This window comes from Helianthus annuus, chromosome 11 (genome assembly GCF_002127325.2).
Source record: "Helianthus annuus cultivar XRQ/B chromosome 11, HanXRQr2.0-SUNRISE, whole genome shotgun sequence".
Lineage (NCBI taxonomy): Eukaryota > Viridiplantae > Streptophyta > Magnoliopsida > Asterales > Asteraceae > Helianthus > Helianthus annuus.
The window spans coordinates 139,182,710-139,201,931 of NC_035443.2; the positions used below are offsets into that span (position 1 = coordinate 139,182,710).

The window sequence follows — 19,222 nt, forward strand, 5'->3', positions numbered from 1 at the left end:
TCTCGTGATCTGCTTTTGGATACATTTTCCGAAGTGCTGTTTTCCCGCAGGTTTTACATTTGGGTTTTGCCTCAATTGGATTGGACTAGTTATAATTTGAACCAGTCTTACCCCTTTTTGTAACCTTAATTGGGATATTCTTGCACTATCTCTTATGATCCTTAATTACTCGGTCCACTGCTTTGTTTACGGCTATATCCAACATAGCTTGTATCTCAGTGCTTGTTAAGATCAGTCTTACTGTGTTACTATGATCAACTGAATGACTGTGGGCTTCATATAAATCCGTCATGATGAAGCTTTGAAGGCTAAAAACCAGGTAATAATAATTTACTTAATTATATGGCCAATCGTCGAATTTTATGATTAAATAGCCATGGTGAAATTAAACCTTATAGGCCATTAGATAGTATAAGATTTATTTGATTATGTTTTGCGTAGGTTTTAAAATAAACCATCTTTGGCGTTTACACAGAATCTAATCCTTCTTATTAGACAGGGGATATAAGTCAACTGTCAATGCCGTACAGACACTTTATACAGCACAAAGGCTTGTTTCAAAGGATTCTTTAGATGGCACAAGGCCCTGTCATAAGGACAATCTAAAACATAATCAAAGATTCCTTTGGATCGGAAAATTTCATAACCCATTACCTTTCGACAGGAAGTTATGAATAACTATCTCTACCATGAATACATCTTTGCCCGCAGGCATACATCTTAAAAGGATGTTTTGACATATACATCATGTTCGACGATTATTAGCCATGATTCATTCTGATCATTTGGGCTAAATAAGGGGATTTGGAAATTCCTAATATAAAGATGACAAATGTGATTTCACCGCATCACTGTTGTCAAGAGTGTTAATATGTTTATCAAGGAATCGAATCTTTTTAATACAGGTTTTACCATCATAGCTAGGTCTTTACTGACATTCAAGCTAGGTTATACCTTTTAAGATTTTAATATATTCACTGGCAGAAAAGGAATGATATTTATTTTATTCAGGATTTCCATTATAATTATCCTAAATTTATTTTAAAATATAACTATGGCATAAAAAGGCCAAGTCACAAAGGCAACTTTAAATTATAAACCATGATCTTGCAGAATCAGGTATTTAGGCTTTGAACGTTGTTCATTGCCTTTTCTTGACAGGGAGTCGTATGCTACCACTGTCTTTTGTCTTATATGACAATGAATATCGCCCGTAAACATTACATCCTTAATGGATGCTTTATTCACCAAATAAGAAGGATTTCGGGGAATCCAGTATAAAGATGAATTATGTGATTGAATCACATCTGCCAGGAATGTTAACACGTTTACAGGTATTTACAAGGATTTGAATCCTTAGAATAGGCTTATGAATTTTCTAAAATTTATAACCCATGGTTTTTCACCGGACGGTTGTTTACCTTATCTGACCTTGCCATGTAGCTTTAATTGCCTCATAAGAAAATAATGGACAAGGTTTATTTTAGAAAGTTTTACAGTATTATGATTTATTAACCATGGTTTTAAATAACCATTTCTGGTTAATTTGTTAATCATTTATATGCTCAGGACCTTTATACAATCCTACATTACGGTTTTAGTATTGGCACCAAAGGCCTAGTCACGTAGACAAGTCTAATTTATAACCGGGACTCTCACAGAGTCGAGGTACTAGGGTTTGAATCCAAGTTCATTACCCTTTCCAGACAGTGAGTTGCAGACTTCTACTGTCTCTTAGTCCCAGAGGACGTTATTTATTACCCGTAGGCACTTCATCCTTAATGGATGGCTATTTTACTTACAGGGAATTTTTAAATAAATCCCAATTTTCAAAGATGGCATGTGTGATTTATACTGCATCACAATTTACCCAATTACGCTAACATGCCTACAGATGTTAACAAAATTTTGGAATCCTTTAGACAGGTTCTACCATCTTGGCCATGTCTATAATGACACGTGGCTAGGTTTTACCCCTAAGATTCTCTTTTAATATTATTCGCAGAGCAATCCTAAATTGAGATGTTAACAAAGATCTGAATCTAAGTGAGGAACTACCATCTTGGCCCTGTCTTAAAACGACACCTGAGCTAGGTCTTGTCCTTTTTAGATTTTGCCATTTTACTATAATGGTAGATCTTATAATGGGAATGTAATTTTTAAGTCTAACCGTTCCCTTAAATTTAAACAATATATTTGGTTGCCCTAAACGGGACTTCTACTGAAATAACTTGCCCATGCAGGGGCTAATCAGAAAAATAATCAAAGGAACAAATCAGGGACAAAACAAAACGAATTTGAATTAGTCCTAAGTTCTTGTCTAGACTCAAGAATTAAGAAATGTGCAATTGTGTAACTGAGATTAAACATAAAAAGGCTAGTGTTTAATTCACTCAGTGTTGGCTCTGATACCAACCTGTCACACCCCTATTTTTCCACGTGTCACCGGTGGGCCCGGTGGGGAGTACCGTGACGTAGTTGATATCATCATAGTCAAACAACACAAATTTAAATGCACAGCGGAAGAAAAAGATAAATATATTACAATCCGAAATGAAGTAATATCCAAGTATTACAAACGGAAAGTAATAGATCCACAGGCGGATCAAAAATAAAGGGGAAACTTGTTCAACAGACTTTAACATCTAAGCTTGCGAGACTTCTATTTGATGCTAGGAGAAACCAGCCTATTACGCGTAGTACCTGCACTTAGCCTTTTTGGGAAAATACGTCAGTTTTCACTGGTAAATACAATTTAACTGACTCATTTTGAAAATGTTTAAAAATTGATTTAAATGCCCGTGGCATAAAACTTTTTATAACTTGGGATAATTATTTGCTTAATAATCTTGTAAAAGAATTACATGTTTATTCTGCGTTCGGTAGCCCGGGTCGTGCCGGGTTAAAGATTAATAGACACACCACTTAATATAATTCCGCCGCGAGACTTCTCTCGTACCGACGATTATACATGTTGTACTGCACTACGGGTGTACGCCTACACCCGAGTGCTAAGGTCGTGGCCATTCTTTGAATGATGCCAAGGATATCCGGGACATGGTCATTAAACTCCCAAAGGCGTTAAACAAACAAAACAGCATTTTTAAACGGGTCACTTGACTGCACATAACCACAGACCGGTTAAGGTCAATTACCCGACCAAGCGGTATTTTATATACCGTACCCCAAGCCCGTATAGGGAAAATAAGTTAAACGTATTTACCTGAGCAAATTTATACAATTTATCCCAGCCGTATACCACCAAGAAAGTACAGATATCTTTTACTGGGCTCCTAAATCTGGAACGAAGGTTTTGAATAACCTATTAGATTTCTAACGGGTCTTTAATTAAGCCTAAGCTCAGACCGGTTAGTTTTAATCAGAAGAATACGGTTCAAACGCATGACAGAGCGAAGACCGATTTAGAATGTGGTTTTGACCCGACAAGCTAGCATGCTTGTTTAATATGGGTAACTTAAACACATTCTGGAATTTGAGATAAAAAAAACGATATGGTTTGACCCGTTTCGACTAATATAAGCGAACTAGACACATAAGCCGATCCGAACGCGACAAGTGCGTAACGAGTAACCAAAAGAGTCATATACAGGTTTCCTAAGTTAATATGCCTTTAATATGTTGTGATATCAGTAGGATATCTTCGATTATGACCAAAACGAATTTAAATCCCAAAATAAGCCCCATAGGGGTATTTTGGTCATTTTAAAGATTATAAAAGAGTTTATTTATAAATATGAGTTACAGGTCTGATTTATGCAGTAAATATACTTAATTTAACATGTTATAACAGTAGGTTATGACCCATTTGTGAAACTTATCATTTAAAACCAAACTATGCCCCTTAGGGGTATTTTGGTAATTTCACAAGGGCTCAAAAGGTCAAAACTGGAAACCTGAGTTCAAAAACTTGTGCTTACTGTTATAATATAAAAATATACTAAAAACATCAGTAGGTACCAACCTTATATGTATAATATGGTTATAGTACATTCTATGCGTTAAAAACGCTTAAAAAGGCGATTTGGAGTCATTTCCGGGTTTTTAAAAGAAAGCTGAGATTTTTATAACTCCAGAAGGCTCAAAATATTTTATTTAACAAATAAAATTAGTAGAAAAAGGTTTGGGGTCAAAAGGACTTGTAGAACTCATTTTATGGCCGAAAAGGGCAAAATCGGTATTAACCGGATTAAACATAGAGACCTATGTTATGCTCAGCCAAAAATTAAATAAAAATCTTTAAAAATCCCAAAATATTATATAACATCAGTGGGTAAAAAGTTTGATATCAAAAAGTGGGTTTAAATAGGTTATACGCTAATTACGCCGTTTACTTAACATAAAGCTTTCAAATTACGATAATGAGCATAACTCTTAATCTAGACCTCAAACTGATATCAAATTTTAGGTGCAAGTTTATAAATCAGTAAAAATGTTTCTACTCTTTCACTTTTTCAAAAATCACGTTTTATAGTCAAAAGGGCATAATAGTCAACGTCTAAGCATAAGTCGGAAACATGCATATGAATCGGACAAGCATTGAACCAAGTTGTAAAATCTCAGAGAGTTATACTTATATGGAACTTGGTCCAAAATAAGCTCTAAGGCAGATCTCAAACATGCATAAACGGATCAGAACTGATAGTCAAAGCAAAAGTCAAAATATGCGACCTTCGGGTCCGATCCGGGTTTAAACTGAAAATTGTCGAGTTGAACATGTTGAGACATGTTCTTACATTAATTACCATGTTATTTTAATGATCAAACAGGTTGCATGTACCCTATATTGCTAATTATGCTTAAACTTGCAATTAATCATTCTGTTGACTTTTTAAAGTATGTTTTGACTCGACAATTAGCATTGATAGAGTGGGAATCTAAAAATACCCTTTTAAGGGTTTGTTACCCACATAAATACCTTCTTGTAGGTACTTTCAATTCGAGAAATGACTGAGCAATTTTCGTTTAATCTCAAAGTCAAACTTAAATCACGATGGTTTGACTTTTGATTAAATAACTAAGCTAGAACGAATTAGAGAGGGTTAGGAATACTTACAAGAGTCCTAATTACGATTATGGATCATTAGAAAGCCTGAGTTTGATCAGAGAGCTTCAGAATTGTGAATGTAAGTGAAGTATCAAATAAACTTACTTCCTTTATATAGTTTTCAGGTCTCCGTAGGATCATGACACTTGTCGGGAGGGGTAATCTGATCAAAACAGGTGTCAAGAGGCCTGATAATTCTGTGGGCAAGCCCCTAGTATCGATTTGGTGGTATTAGAAATCAAATTGTTCATGAAAACAACAAGATACAGGCTGTTACCAGCTATTTGCACATCTGATCTCCTCATGCGGCCCGCTTAGAGAACCCAGGTAAGTCATGCGGGCCGCCTGGATGACTATATCAGCAAAACAGCCTTTTTAACATGACAGAAATGGTCCCTGTGAGCCTTTAAAGTTATTTTAAGCACGTTTAAGGCCCGTTAACCTCATTTTAAGGTTTCACTATGATGTTTAAATATAGGGGACCTGAAACATGTTCAAAAACATGTCGGATGTCGGTTCGTTTGGCCGTACGGTCACGTTATGCGTCGAATTACGACGAAACACGGACGGACGCTAAAAACGGTCCAAACCACGCGACGAGTGGAATTTTATCAAGGCGATCACTAAAATAAAATATTTTAGTGCTTACATAAATTTTTGGGTGTCTGGTGATGTTCAGAATGTGAGATATGCGCGAAAATGCAAACTTGTGCACTTTTTGACACTTTTAGTCCCTGCATGACATAAAAGTTTATTTTTGTGCACGAAACACCTCTAAACCTATTTCTAAGCTATACGAAGGATAAATAGGGTATATTTAACTCATGGACATATTCCAGAATGTCTGTTATCATACGAATCGGCATACTTTTGCCGTTTGACCCATATAGTCCTTAAATTGCGCAAAGTAGCGCGAAATGCCGTTAAACGTTATCTAAGCCTTCCATGGCCCATATTTATCCTTCCCAAGCATATATTTAAATATTACAATGCTTTCGTTTGCTTAGATGGTCACCGAAAGGCGTAGATTCAAAAATTGACGCTTTAGGTCCCCCTATTGCGCAAACTTGCACATCTAATCATTTATTAGCATTGAAGCCTCATCTAATCCATATTAGGCATTCTTGGAAGTATTATTAAACATTACGATGCCTCGGGTTTGCTAAAAGGTCATTCAGAGGTATAATTAAACATATTGACACTTTTAGTCCCTCTAACTTGCAAAGTTGCGCGTAACTTTACTTATAGGTATAAAAACCTTAGATGGCCATTACTTGGCATTCCCGAGAGTATACTTAAACATCATGAAGCTCCCGGTTTATTAAAAGGTCACTCAGAGGTAAGAATTAACATGTTGACGCTTTTAACCCTTCATCGCGCAAACTTTCAATTAATTACGCAAACGGCTACACTTAATCATCAAGTGGCACATTTGTGGATGTAATCATCGTGAGAGGTTATTTAGAAACTTATTTTAGGTATGCTAACCCTTTTAGTCCTTTCAAAATCAAAGTTTTTCGATTTTTCGAAAAATTAGTCCCTTAAATTCATGGTATGACTTTATTAGGGTTTATTACACGTGTCAATACATCATTGGACGTGATTTTACAAGGTGTTACAATACCAATGCCACATCATCGCCAGCGACAACCAATACTGAAGTTACGGCATGTTATTGCGAAGATATTAGACCGCAAGGTAAAACCTAAAAAATAATAATTAAGTCGATTTAGGACCCGCGCGTTGTAACGAATCTGTCAAATGAGAAAAAAATAGATGACGTAAAAACGTTGAACCACACACGCATGTTGAGCCATGTTAACTCACAAAATCTAGTACGAAGCGTAAACGAAACGTAAAAACCTTAAACCACGCATACACGTTACGCCGTTTTAACTCGTAAAATTTAAAACAAAAAATCTGCGAAATATGAAAAGTATGGGGGATCAAAGTTGAAACTAAAAAAAGTTGTGAGGTTAAATTGCAAAAGAGAAAAACTTTTATTTTAAAAATAAAAAGTTAAATAGTTTTGGGTTAAAAGTGTAATATCATTTAAAAAAAAAAAACTCTTAAAGTATTGGAATACAACACCTATATGCATAATTACGTTGCTAATTTATGGTCTGTTAATACCAAATAAACCCAATTGTTTATTGCAAAACCAAATTTTATTCATTGCGAGTCCCAAACAGAAATATAAGGCCTATTACTTTTTAAATATGTGTATGTCCTTCTTTATTTAAATAAATATATATCAATATTTCAAGATTATATATGTTAATTTTTTAAGGTAGGTTATAAGTTAATCTATACTATATAATAAAAGAAACCTGTTTTGGGACACGTGGCGATCCCTCCTCTTTTTTCTGGTTTTCGCAACTAGAATTTGACCCGGATTCATTGAAGCGCGCACCTATTTGATCCAGCCCATTTTTCTTTCCCTAATTTTGATCTTTCATTCGCATGATAGCCCTTCCCAAATCTTCAGAAACCCTACATTCATCGTGGGTTCCAAATACAAGATTTTTTGGTGTGTTTCTTCAACAACAAATCGGATTTTCTTCTCCATCTCACTTTCTCTGCCAATCAATCTTTGTCACAAACCCTAAATCTTCATCAAATTGGCACAACCCTAATCATCTTCATCTCCTCCACCGTCCGTGTGTGTTTCACTCAGATTTCTTCATCGCCAACACGATTCCGTCTCCAGGTAATAATCATTGTCTAATCAGCTCTGATTGATTTTTGGTTATTTTAATTGTACGAAATTGGTTATTATTCTGATTTTGGTTCATGTTCGAAACCCTAATCTACATATTTCTTCATCCCGCTTCCTGATTCTCCCAGTGATGGACTTTTACTCAGAGTTTATTTACTATGGCTCGATCGCTATGGTTTCCTCCTCGTCAAATCCTTAATCAGGTATGATTTATTTCTTCGTACGATTCTTATTGTTGATAATTTGCTTAGATTCATTTATTATGTTCATTATATAGATATCTTGGTAATTGATGAAGTTTTGGGGTATCTTGATATGCATATATATGTATCTGTATTATTTGTTTCATTCAATATGTTTGATGAAAAATGCAATTTTTATTTGTTTATTCTGATGATATGATAAAAACATATAGTGTTTTGAGTATTATGACATTTAGAATGAGTGATGACTATTTTCGTGTGCTTCCAACTTTTTTATACCTTTTGTTAATTTATGCATTGAAGTCTTTTCTTTATTGAAGATTTGTTCATTTCAGCTCCTTTTGACTTCTGTTTCTATTTGATCAGAAGTTTGATAAATCTAAGAATCTTTTATGGGTTAGTTGTAAAGAAGGCTACCCAAACGGCAAACATGATGTGAGGTAATTTCTACATATAAAGGTTTGTGATATTCTTCATCATCCACTTTCATTTTTACCAATCCATTCAAATAAGTTCATCTTTCTACAAGATACTACTAAAACCAGAGTCCAAGCTGCTACTAAAGGCTAAGGAGGAGGAAGGGCAGTTTTGGGAACATGTATGTTGACATCGTTATTATCAATGACCATAGAACGCGTCTTTTAGGATTTTTTTCTGGTCACTTTCTTGAATTTGCTGGTCCGTATCCAGCGACCCCTAAACTTATTCATTAATGTCTTGACCGTCTTAGATCTATCTCTGATGGTTAATAATTTGATATTTCCCGAATAAAAAGCATCAACCCTTTTAGTCATGAACAATGAATGCATGACATTATAGTCTTTAAGACAAGATGTGCTTAATGGTAAATTATATTATAGTTGAAAAAAGAGGTTTTTTGAGCCTGTGTTTTTTATATAATAGTGTTTTTATACTTTTATTAAGTATAAATAATTCATATTTTCTTTCTTGGCAGGCCGTTCAGCCGGGCAACTTTGATTACAGACTTTCAAACAAGTTGGATACTAATTTGCAAAAGCTTAGATGTAGGGTAAACTACCATGTGTTAAAATTCACAGACCCTATAATTAAAATGGGTTAAAAGTTGGTCAACTGAATGAAGAGGATGGGCAAGCAGCCAAGCACTATGTTGCTCTACACATGAGGTATGCACTTGATGTTTCTTATGTTGCTGTCTTGCTCTTCACTTGAGCAAACACTATGCTGTCGTTATTTCATGTAATCCCTCATTTAGATAGATCTCATTGTTAGTTATTGGTGGCAATTTCGACGCATTTACTTGTGAATGGGTCAATTCGTGCAAGTTTTATCTCTAAAAGGTCAAACTGGTAAAACAAAAAAAAAGTTAGCTAAATAGGAAAATGTCAAATGGTAAAAGGTCAATCAAAGTGTTTGTTTTGTGCATAAAACCTCCTATATCACTTTATTTAAAAATTAGATTATGATTGAAATAACGTGAAATGTTTAATCATATTAGACACTAATTATTTTAAAACTTCTAAATTTTTGGACAGTGTTTAGGCCAATCCAATTTGACTTGCTTCGACCTATGCTAAAAGTTGCATGCTTTGATCCATTATCCAACCTACCTGACCCATCCATTTGCTACACTGTGTGTAAGACCTCGTGAAGATTATGGTAAGAGTGAACAACTTTTTAATTGTTTATATCATTTCACCCGCTTTTAACTGTTTTAAGTTTGAAAATTATGGTTATAAGATGTTTTTTAATACATACTTGACTTATCTTGAGCAGCTGTGACAAATGTCATTGACCGGCAACCAGTGATAAAGCTTGAGATTTCCGACCGGATGGGTTGAAAACGTATATACCTAAAAAAGTATAAATCGGGGGTCGAAAACGTATATACCTAAAATCTTCTATACGAAAACTACATACCAGACAATACTGAGCGAAAAGTTTGGGGGGTCGGGCGCCCCCCCACCCCCGGCCCCTTCTATCCTGAGCCCCTGCCGGCAACGGGAAGTCTATTAGCCTAAGTTCTACCAACTTACCTTGGTTTGAGTGGTCTATAAAACTTAGCAATGTAAATATTGGGTGGGATCTGATACATTAGAGTATAGATACACATAATTTTTTTTACATTTATGCACAAACATTATTTATTTTTGATTTATTATCATATTTTAGGTTATATGCCAACTCGACTTTGAATCGGTTCTTAGAAGATGTAATAGTGTTGGAAATGTAGTTTCACCAACACTTGAAATTGTGTAAGAGATTGATTATGTACGTTTTTATAGATATTTCTTTATTTTTTGTTAACTATATATTTCTATAACTTCATTATTTAAATGTAGTATGTAATTTCATTTATCTATGGACTTATTATTTATATAATTTATATTGTTTAAACTCATATGATATATGGGTAGATAACCTAGATGTTGGGCGCAAATTCAAGTAGGTTGAGTTTCACATGTGTTTTAAGTGATAATATTGCTGCTCCAATGTTTTCATCATCTTGGAACTTTGGTTCAATCTCACATGCGTTGATTCGAGCTAAAAACTATACTAAAAACCAAGTCTTGGTTAATTCGACCTAACTCACACAAAAGTTTTGCAAAGTGCTATTAAAGTTTTAAGGTATTTTCATTTATTAAACCGCGTGTATACGCGGGCTCTAACCTAGTAAGAAGATAAAAAAAATACATGTCTTACAAACCTAATGTCTAAAGTGTTTGTTTGCATGATTTGTTTACATTACGGCTAGAAACGAGCGAAAACGAGCTTGAACTCTTATAAGCTTGAGTTCAACTCTATATTCAACGCTGAATTTCAGTTTGTTAAAAATTTCGAAGCATGAGTTTGGCTCAGGGGCGGACCTAGTGTACTCGGAGGCGTAGCCCGGGCTAAGGCTCAACTTCTAACCGGTAGTGTAAAAAAAAAATTTTTTTTTTCCGATTTTTATACTAAGGATACCCCTCAACAACTACTAGGACACCCCTCAAAAAAAAATTTAGAAACTGATATTAAGCCCAAATAATTCTGAATATATTGGCCCAAATAACCAAATGATAGCCCAATATTAGTTAGCACAAATAACCAAAAAAATAACCCAACAACGTATTGGGAATTTGGGCGGCAAATTGAATTATGCAGGGATCACAATTGTCGACAATTGATGTCGAAGTCGAACACAGGGATATCATATCAGTATCACGAAGACACGAACAGTCGAAGTCTCGAACAGAATCACAGATTGTCATTGGCTCATCATCGCGGAATTGCTGTCGAACTCGAACACACGATTACCGAAATAAAAGCAAGATAAAATTATACCGAAACAGTGGGGACGACTCGAGACGTTCCGGCGAACTCGGTTGCTCCGGTGTAACTCTGGCGACGATTGGTTCCTCCGACTTGTTTCCGACGGCGTGCTCGATGAACGGAACGAAAGAAAGAACGAGTTGGGTTCCTTCGTAAACTCCGGTTGTCTTCGACGAGTGTGTGACTTCTTTGAAAAGGATGCGTTTGGTGGTGAGGGTGAGAGATTCGGTTTTATAATGTTCGAAAGCCTCGTGAATTAAGGAAATGATTTGCGATTGATTGTATGAGATGATGAAATGGGTCTAGGTGCTTAGGATGTATAATAAGGAAGGAAATCAATTACAAGAAATCAGGAAGAAAAGAAAGAAGGCAAGTTTGGAGCTGTTACGCGTTACGTGTTTGGCGGCAATTTGGAAGGAACCAAACAGCGGCTTTTTCGGCTTAAGTGATTTTCACGCGGGTTGTGATCACCAAACAAGCAACTGGTGGAGTGGTTAATGGTGTTCAGTTCCTACAGTTAGACCCGGCTTCGAATCCCGCCGTCTACTATTTATTTTTACTTTCCAATTCTTTTGTTTTAATTTACATAATGAGATTCCAAGTTTCAAAAATGGCGCAAAAGACCCTCTAACTTGAAGAGTTAACTAATTAGCTAGGTTTAACTTGATTAACTTGAAGAGTTAACTATGATTTGTGCGGTCGAAAATGATTTTTTACGTGAAGTAAAAGACAACGATGTGATGGAACGATTTCAAGCTATGAAAAAAAAAGAAGAGGACAAATCTATTAGGTATTTGTTTTACTTTATTTATGTATTGTTGTTTTTTTTTAATATTATATGATTGTACGGTAAAAAAAAAATTGGGATACCCCTGAGTTAATGTTCTAGTTCCGCCACTGGTTTGGCTATGACTCATCTCTTTTTTATTTATTAGTTATTTGGTTAGTGTCTTTATATACAACTAGTTGATGCCCCACCCGCGTTGCGGGGCGATGGCCGAATAATTCTCAATCAATTAAAAAAACACAACTATAATTTTGCTAGGAAAAAAACTAAAACGATCAAGGCAAAACTGTAATTTTTCAGGACTAATTAGCGAGTGCCAGGCAGCTCTTTGACACGAAAAAAATTTAAATGGAGTAAACCAATTAAAGCAAAAAACTTTTATAGTTTCGCTAAAAAAATAAAACGATGGAAAAGCATAATTTTGAACCGAGGGTGAGATGATAATTCTAATTCAGGGATGAAATCGTAAATTAAACGGACCAATGGGGGAGTGCCAGGCACCTGCCGGCATGACTGCAAATTTACACTGGGGGCAAAATTGTAATTTAACCAGGAAAACAAACAAAAACAATGGAGAAAATGTAAATTTAAGTTGGGGGGAAATTGTAACTTGGGTGTGAGAAAAAAAAAACTAATGGCAAAACTCTAAATTTAAACAGGGCAAAAACGTAATTTTTAACCGAGGGCAAAATTGAAATTTTTAGCTGGGAGCAAAAACATGCATTTATTTTTAAGTGGGGGGTAAAAACATAATTTTGAACTGATGGCAAAATCGTAATTTTAAGAAAAAAAACTAATGGTAAAAGTGTAAATTTAAACGGGGCAAAATCGTAATTTTGAACCGAGGGCAAAATCGAAATTTTTAGCTGGGAGCAAAAGCGAAATTTATTTTTAAGTGGGGGTAAAAATATAATTTTGAACTGATGACAAAATCGTAATTTTAAGGGAAAAAAACTAATGGCAAAAATGTAAATTTAAACGGGGCAAAATCGTTTTTTTAACCGAGGGAAAAATTGAAATATTTAGCTGGGAGTAAAAGCGTAAATTTATTTTTAAGTGGGGACAAAAACATAAATTTATACTGAAGGCAAAATCGTAATTTTAAGATAGGGTAAAATCGTAAATTTATTGGGCCACTAAGGAAGTGCTAGACAGCTGCCTGACACTATTCACTCTCACTATTGCCTCTCATGTGTTATGTAAATATTGAATATTTTAATTTAAAAATACTGTTCATTTGCACTGTATTTTTTATTTTAATTTAAAATTTAAAATATATATATAGATAATTATATAAAAGTATATATGATTGAGAAACTTGAGAAGCATTCTGAATCACACATTTTCCCTAAATTTTTCGTAATATACACATATGTATAATTTATAATTGACTATATACATACATGTATAATTCAAGATTTGACAATATACATATATGTATTGTCCAATATATTAATAACACAACGCATTGAATAGAAACGAAGGGCAATTTAGGGTTTTAATACCAAACTCCACTGCTACCCATCTTCCCATCCTTTTCTTTTGCTGTATGAACATAGATTAGGGTTTAGAGAGAGAGACACAGATAAGAGGTGGCGAGAGAGAGCAGAGCTATCGTCTTCAGCTGGCCACCCTCTTGGCGGTGATGATGGTTGGGTGGTTTTGACGCGGCAAACGGTATAAGGCGGTGGTGGTTAACGGTTCCGCTTCCCATTTTCCATTCTCTTTCGTAGTAAGAGAGAGAGATAGAGCAGCGATAGGCAGAGACAGAGGACGGCGGTGATGGAAAAACCGGCCACGTCTCCGACCGGCCACCCATGGTGGTGGTTGACGGCGACCGTGACAGCTGTGGCTTCTAGGATTCGCTCGACATTCTGGTGGGTTCCTAAGCCTAAAAGACCAGTGTGAGTCACAGAACCCGGAATATGGCTAGCAAGAGGCGTGGAGGGTGGAGATGGAGGAGTTGCCGATGAGAGATTGGGAATTACGGAAATGCCTCTGCTGTCGTCCGTCCTCCCGTTCTTTCTAAGGTTCGATATTTCTGTTTAGGTATTAGAATTTGTGCTTGATTTGTGAATTCTAATGAGTGTGTGATGCTGCTCTGACTACTGTGACCGGTGCTTTGTTTTGTCAATTAGATTTATGTTTGCTTTTGTTGGCGTGGCGTCGCGTTTGGCTGACATAAATTTGATTTTTATAAGGAAAATTGCTAAGAAAATAAGATCACAGTGGTTAATGATTGCTTGAGGTGCTGTTTTATGGTGATGAATAGTCTTTTAACGGTTAGGTTAACACCGGTAAATTGTTTCGTTGGGTTTGAGTTCCAATCCCAACAAACACGTGTTATTATGTGGGCTTAAACCTTGACACGCGTTATTATCTACCGCCATTTTTGTGATCTCTTTTTCTATCTGAGGTGTATCCTTCATCAGACAGTTGGAGTGGAACTATGGTTTTTTTGTTTGTTTATGGTGGATTTTGGTTTCTCTGTTTACTGTGGTGGTGGTATATGACGGCGGTTGTGATGGGGTTTGATGAGGAAAAAGGTACAAAATTAGGCTTTCGGCCGGCACATCGGTGCCGGGGGTTGAGACAAAGGGTTTGTTTGCGGTGTGTTTTTTTGGTGGTGGGAAGTCGATAGAGGTTCCACCACCGTTGTTAGATCTGAACGGTCTGGTAGGTGGTAGCTGGTACCGCTCGGAATCGGGTTTATGCAACACCTATCTACCATCGTAATATCTGGCCAACTACATCATGTTCCTTCATCTGTTCCGGTGAAGAAACCTAAAGAGGAAACCAAATGTAGATGGAGGCTCTCCGGTGAGAAGCTCTGGCCGGAAATCCATGGGTATCCGGTGGTTATAATTCATTAAAAAAATGAAAACTTACAAGTAACTGGGAAACTTCATAAGACTATGGGGTGTGGGACGTGGGTTGGGGCGGTGAAAGGGGTTTAACGCTGGCTACACCACCCCAGCTCAAAGTTGGGTTTGGCGTTGTCCTCTTGGCGTGGAGATTGTACCTGGCGTGGGGCGGAGGGGCTGGGTGACATGGCAGGCTGTGGTTGGTGGTTCAAAGTAGCCGTTTGGGGTAGCCGCTATGCCAAACCAAATTTTTTTAATCACATTTTATACCTATAAATACCCAACCCCAAACCATATTTTCCCATCTTCTTCACCCACACTCCCACCCAAAAAGAAAAAAAAAAAAGAAAATAAACCAAAGGTAAACATGGTGTGCATTGGACTGAAGAGGAATTTTTTCTACGGAATTAGTTTGGTAAGATCCTAAAATCTTGTAAATGGTCTCAAGAATATAAGTACTTGGGTGTCGAATTTCTATTTGAATTTGTTTTCAAATGGTTTTACATTTATTTCTTAGCTAACTAATTTTCGTCTCTCTAAAGGAACGTGGACTGTACAGATGTTCACACTTGGACGGGAGGCTGCTCTTCAAGTACAGGTTAGATTGAGGAACTAATTTTACATACACTTGCAAAAGCAATTTTTTTGTTCTCATGGAGGAACTATTTTCTATACAGTTTTTTTATTATATTCATATAAAAAAGGACAAAAGATACAGGGTAGGAAAATTTTCGATTGTTTTGTAATATTGTAACACATATTATATGATATATATTAGAAAGAGAGCAACTCTAATTATTTAGAAAGCACATCTTCTTATGAGATGATCTCATGGCTGTTATCAAAATATTATGTCTAAATTGTCTATTAGTTAAGCCCTTAACTGAGCGTTGCTTTTTCTTTATTGCTAAAAGCTATATAGTCAAGGGCGGACCCAAGCTTTGGCTTGGGTGGGCGGGCGCCCCACTTGAAAAAAAAAATTTAATGTATTTTCGAGGTAAAAATCCCGACTTCACCCCTTGAAAATTTGGTTGAACCTTTCGTTCGCACCCCCAAAAAATAATCCCTGGGTCCTTCAGTGTATATAGTTCTTCTACAATGTTGTTGTTTTGTGCTTTTGGGATAACAGGTCTTTTGTTGAATCTTGATTGATAACATGATATATTGCAAGGCCAAGTGAGTTGCAGGTTGCATTTCGTTGATTGTAACAAATCAAGGTGTAACTTTTATTTAATCAGTAAAAGTGGTCCAATTGTAAGGTAACAGGTCAGCAGGTGAAACTGCCAGGTTGTATTTCATAGGTAACTATAATTGGTGTAACATTACGGATTTAGATAGTGGATTGCATTTTATTGTTAACACTTAACACACCAGCTCAGCTATAACCATGTTAATGGTTAATCTGTTGGTACACAGTGCTGATTACCAAATGGATGGGTTTGTTGACGGAGTTGAAGGTCCCTTTTTATGTTCTCTGAGAGCTGCAAATGTCATTTGGAACAAAACAGTGTATAGCTATTGAAACAAGTAGAGCAGGTGGCTTTTAAAAGCCTAGGTTCTTAGTTTGCATACTTTCAAATGCCTAAAAATTGTATTCGATTATAACTCTTCAAACGTGTTGCGTCAAATGATATTAGGGAAAAAGAGTATCCCGCCGCGAAGCGCGGGCGAATCTACCTAGTATAGTGAATTTTAAACTATTCGTATATGTATATTACGAAAAGCTTAGAGAGATGTGTGGTACAAAAGTCTTTTCAAGTTTTTTCAAATACGATGGACTTCTTTTAGGATCCCTAATAATATATATTATTTAGTTAATTTTTTTATGGATATCTATATATTAATGTGTTTAATGTGTGTTACGTTCATTATTAAAAGGGATGTGAAAGGGATCAATGATGAGTGGGGTTGGGAGGTGTATAGAATATAGCTAAATGAAAGAAATATGAAGTCAAAGTTGTATAAGCGGTGAAGTTGACCACCACTAGAATGGGAGAAAGGAATAAAGTATTCAACTATTTAATTGAAGTCATTGTTTATGGGACATAGCATCAGCATCCAAGTTTGGAATGGGGCATGTTTCACACATGAAATATAATGCAAACTAGTAATTTAACACACAAATAATCATGACCCTTTTCAAATGTTGATTGATGGATATTGTTCATGTATTAATAACGTAATTAACATAAATTTTGTTGATAACTTCTTGACCTAGTGATATAAGCAGTGACAGAGCTTGATTAAAAGTTCCGTAGGGGCGGGAAGTCATGGGACGTAATTTATATATTGTATAAATATTTAGGCAAAATAATTGGGGGAACGATCCTATATAATATTAGAATTTCGGACGCAAAATCATAAATTTTACACTTCTAACCGAAACATGTGTGTGTGTGTGGGGGGGGGGGGGGGAGGGGGGGTGCACCCCTCGATTCGCAATAAGCTGCGCCACTGAATATAAGGTGTTTAGAGCATGCCCAATAGGAAATACAGTAGAAACTCTATAAAATAATACACTTAGGACCACCAAAATTTATTAATTAAAAGAGTTATTAATTAATCGATAAATTAATGATTATTAATTTATATATTAATTAATATTTTATTAATATATAGTAGAATACTTAGTTTACAAACACCTTTCAAGCTTTCATTTAATTCTCTTGATTGTGGATAATTGCCCTGTTCATCCAAAAAATTATTGAAGGATTACGAAATGTTGAATTATTTTTTTTGCCACCAAACACAACTTCAAAAATTCAACCTTGTGACGCGGGGATCATACGAGCTTTTAAGATGCATTATCGTCGTCGATTTTATAGAAGTCTTTTGGAGGGTTATGAATTAGGGGTTACAAATCCAGCAAAAATAAATGTATTAGATGCAATGAATCTTGCAATTTCAGCATGGACTATGGATGTTCGTGCAAATACAATTGCGAACTGCTTTCGTCATTGTAAACTTCGATCAACAGATAACATGACTTTTGAGAACTCAGATGAAGGTGGTGAAAGCACTCAAGAACTCCAGAATTTGATCAAAGAGTTGGGTTATCGCAATGCAATGGATGTCGAAGATGTTCTGACTCACCCAGAAGAAAATGTAGTTGCACAGTTGTTGACTGATGAAGAAATTATTGAAAGCGTTATTGGAATTAATAAAGATGATATCGATGAAGAAGATGATGAAAGTTCTACAATGGAGCCCCCTTCGCGAAACGAAGCTATTAAAGCGGCAATCACATTGAACAATTTCTTGTTGAGCTATGAGAAAACAATACCAAAAGTTCTTGCCATGCTAAGGAAAATTAGAGACGAGATTCAAGGGGAAATTGATTTCAACAAAAAACAAAAGACAATTGAGTCATTTTTCAAGAAACCTTCATAAATCATTCATGTAATATGCTATATATAAGGAATTATTAATTTATATTTTATATGGGGTCTAAAGAAATTATCAAAAATGTATTATCTTATAATTTTAGCGAATTATTAATTTAGCACCCTATCCCCGAGTCGGGACCGACAAAAAATATTATTTTAGAGAGTTTATTAAATAATCGAGTATTAATTTATCAAGTTTTTACTGTATTTGTGCATTTTGGGGTCTAGGTGGCATGAATCAAACGTTTTTACTATTGGGCAACTTGTTTTTTGTGCTCATATTTAGAGCCTTTGTTTTTCAGCAAAAATGGGAAAAAATGGAAGACATGGCAGGGTGTGGCTGAGAGGGTTGGTATAACACTAAATCAAAACATTTTTTTTAATAAAAGATGAGTTTTTGGTGAGAACGTAGCAATGTTTTTGGGTTTTTTTATGGAATAATGGATTTTAACAATCCTAATTATTAGCCGTTGGCCGGTAACGGTTCCAAGTTAAAAAAATAACCAGTGGTGGTCCCATCTTTTCATATGTTGTAAACCAGTGAACTTTTACTAAACCGAAAAGAATAAGGAAACAAAAAGAAATTAAGGTTCTATAGTAAAAGTTCATTAGTTTACAATATGTAAAAATGTAGGACCACCACTAGTTTTTTTTTTGGACCGTTGTCGGCCAACGCCTAATAGTTTGGATTATTAAAATCCATTATTCCTTTTCTTGTTGGGTGAATTTTTTATGTTTTTAAGAATAAGTATTTTATGATATGGCGGCTGAGTAAACATATTTTTAGGTGTTTTTAAGTCGCCTTATTATGAATGGTCTAATAGAATTCAAGTTTGATAAAACAGGTATTAGATAAACTTAAGAAGTAGATTTTAGGATGTTCGGAGTGGAGATCGGTAAAGTTCGG

General features: G+C 35.6%; 1 protein-coding gene and 2 long non-coding RNA genes across 3 annotated transcripts; all 3 read left to right on the plus strand.

Moving 5' to 3' along the window:
- Positions 1-7,533: 7,533 nt before the first annotated feature.
- Positions 7,534-9,881, plus strand: LOC110905922. Its single transcript, XR_002573524.2, has 5 exons — positions 7,534-7,775; positions 7,913-7,987; positions 8,943-9,132; positions 9,502-9,625; positions 9,743-9,881. It is a non-coding gene; the product is annotated as an uncharacterized LOC110905922 (long non-coding RNA).
- A 3,662-nt stretch (positions 9,882-13,543) lies between these two features.
- On the plus strand, positions 13,544-16,747 carry LOC110903838. The gene is made up of 2 exons (XR_002572194.2): positions 13,544-15,344; positions 15,472-16,747. It is a non-coding gene; the product is annotated as an uncharacterized LOC110903838 (long non-coding RNA).
- An 863-nt stretch (positions 16,748-17,610) lies between these two features.
- Positions 17,611-18,370, plus strand: LOC110905923. Its single transcript, XM_022151334.2, has one exon. It carries the CDS (start codon positions 17,729-17,731, stop codon positions 18,317-18,319), a length of 591 nt encoding a protein of 196 aa, XP_022007026.1. The 5' UTR covers positions 17,611-17,728; the 3' UTR covers positions 18,320-18,370.
- Positions 18,371-19,222: the final 852 nt, after the last annotated feature.

Excerpts from the sequence above, each read along its gene's own strand:
- LOC110905923 (XM_022151334.2), top strand. The coding sequence starts at position 17,729 with ATGCATTATCGTCGTCGATTTTATAGAAGTCTTTTGGAGGGTTATGAA.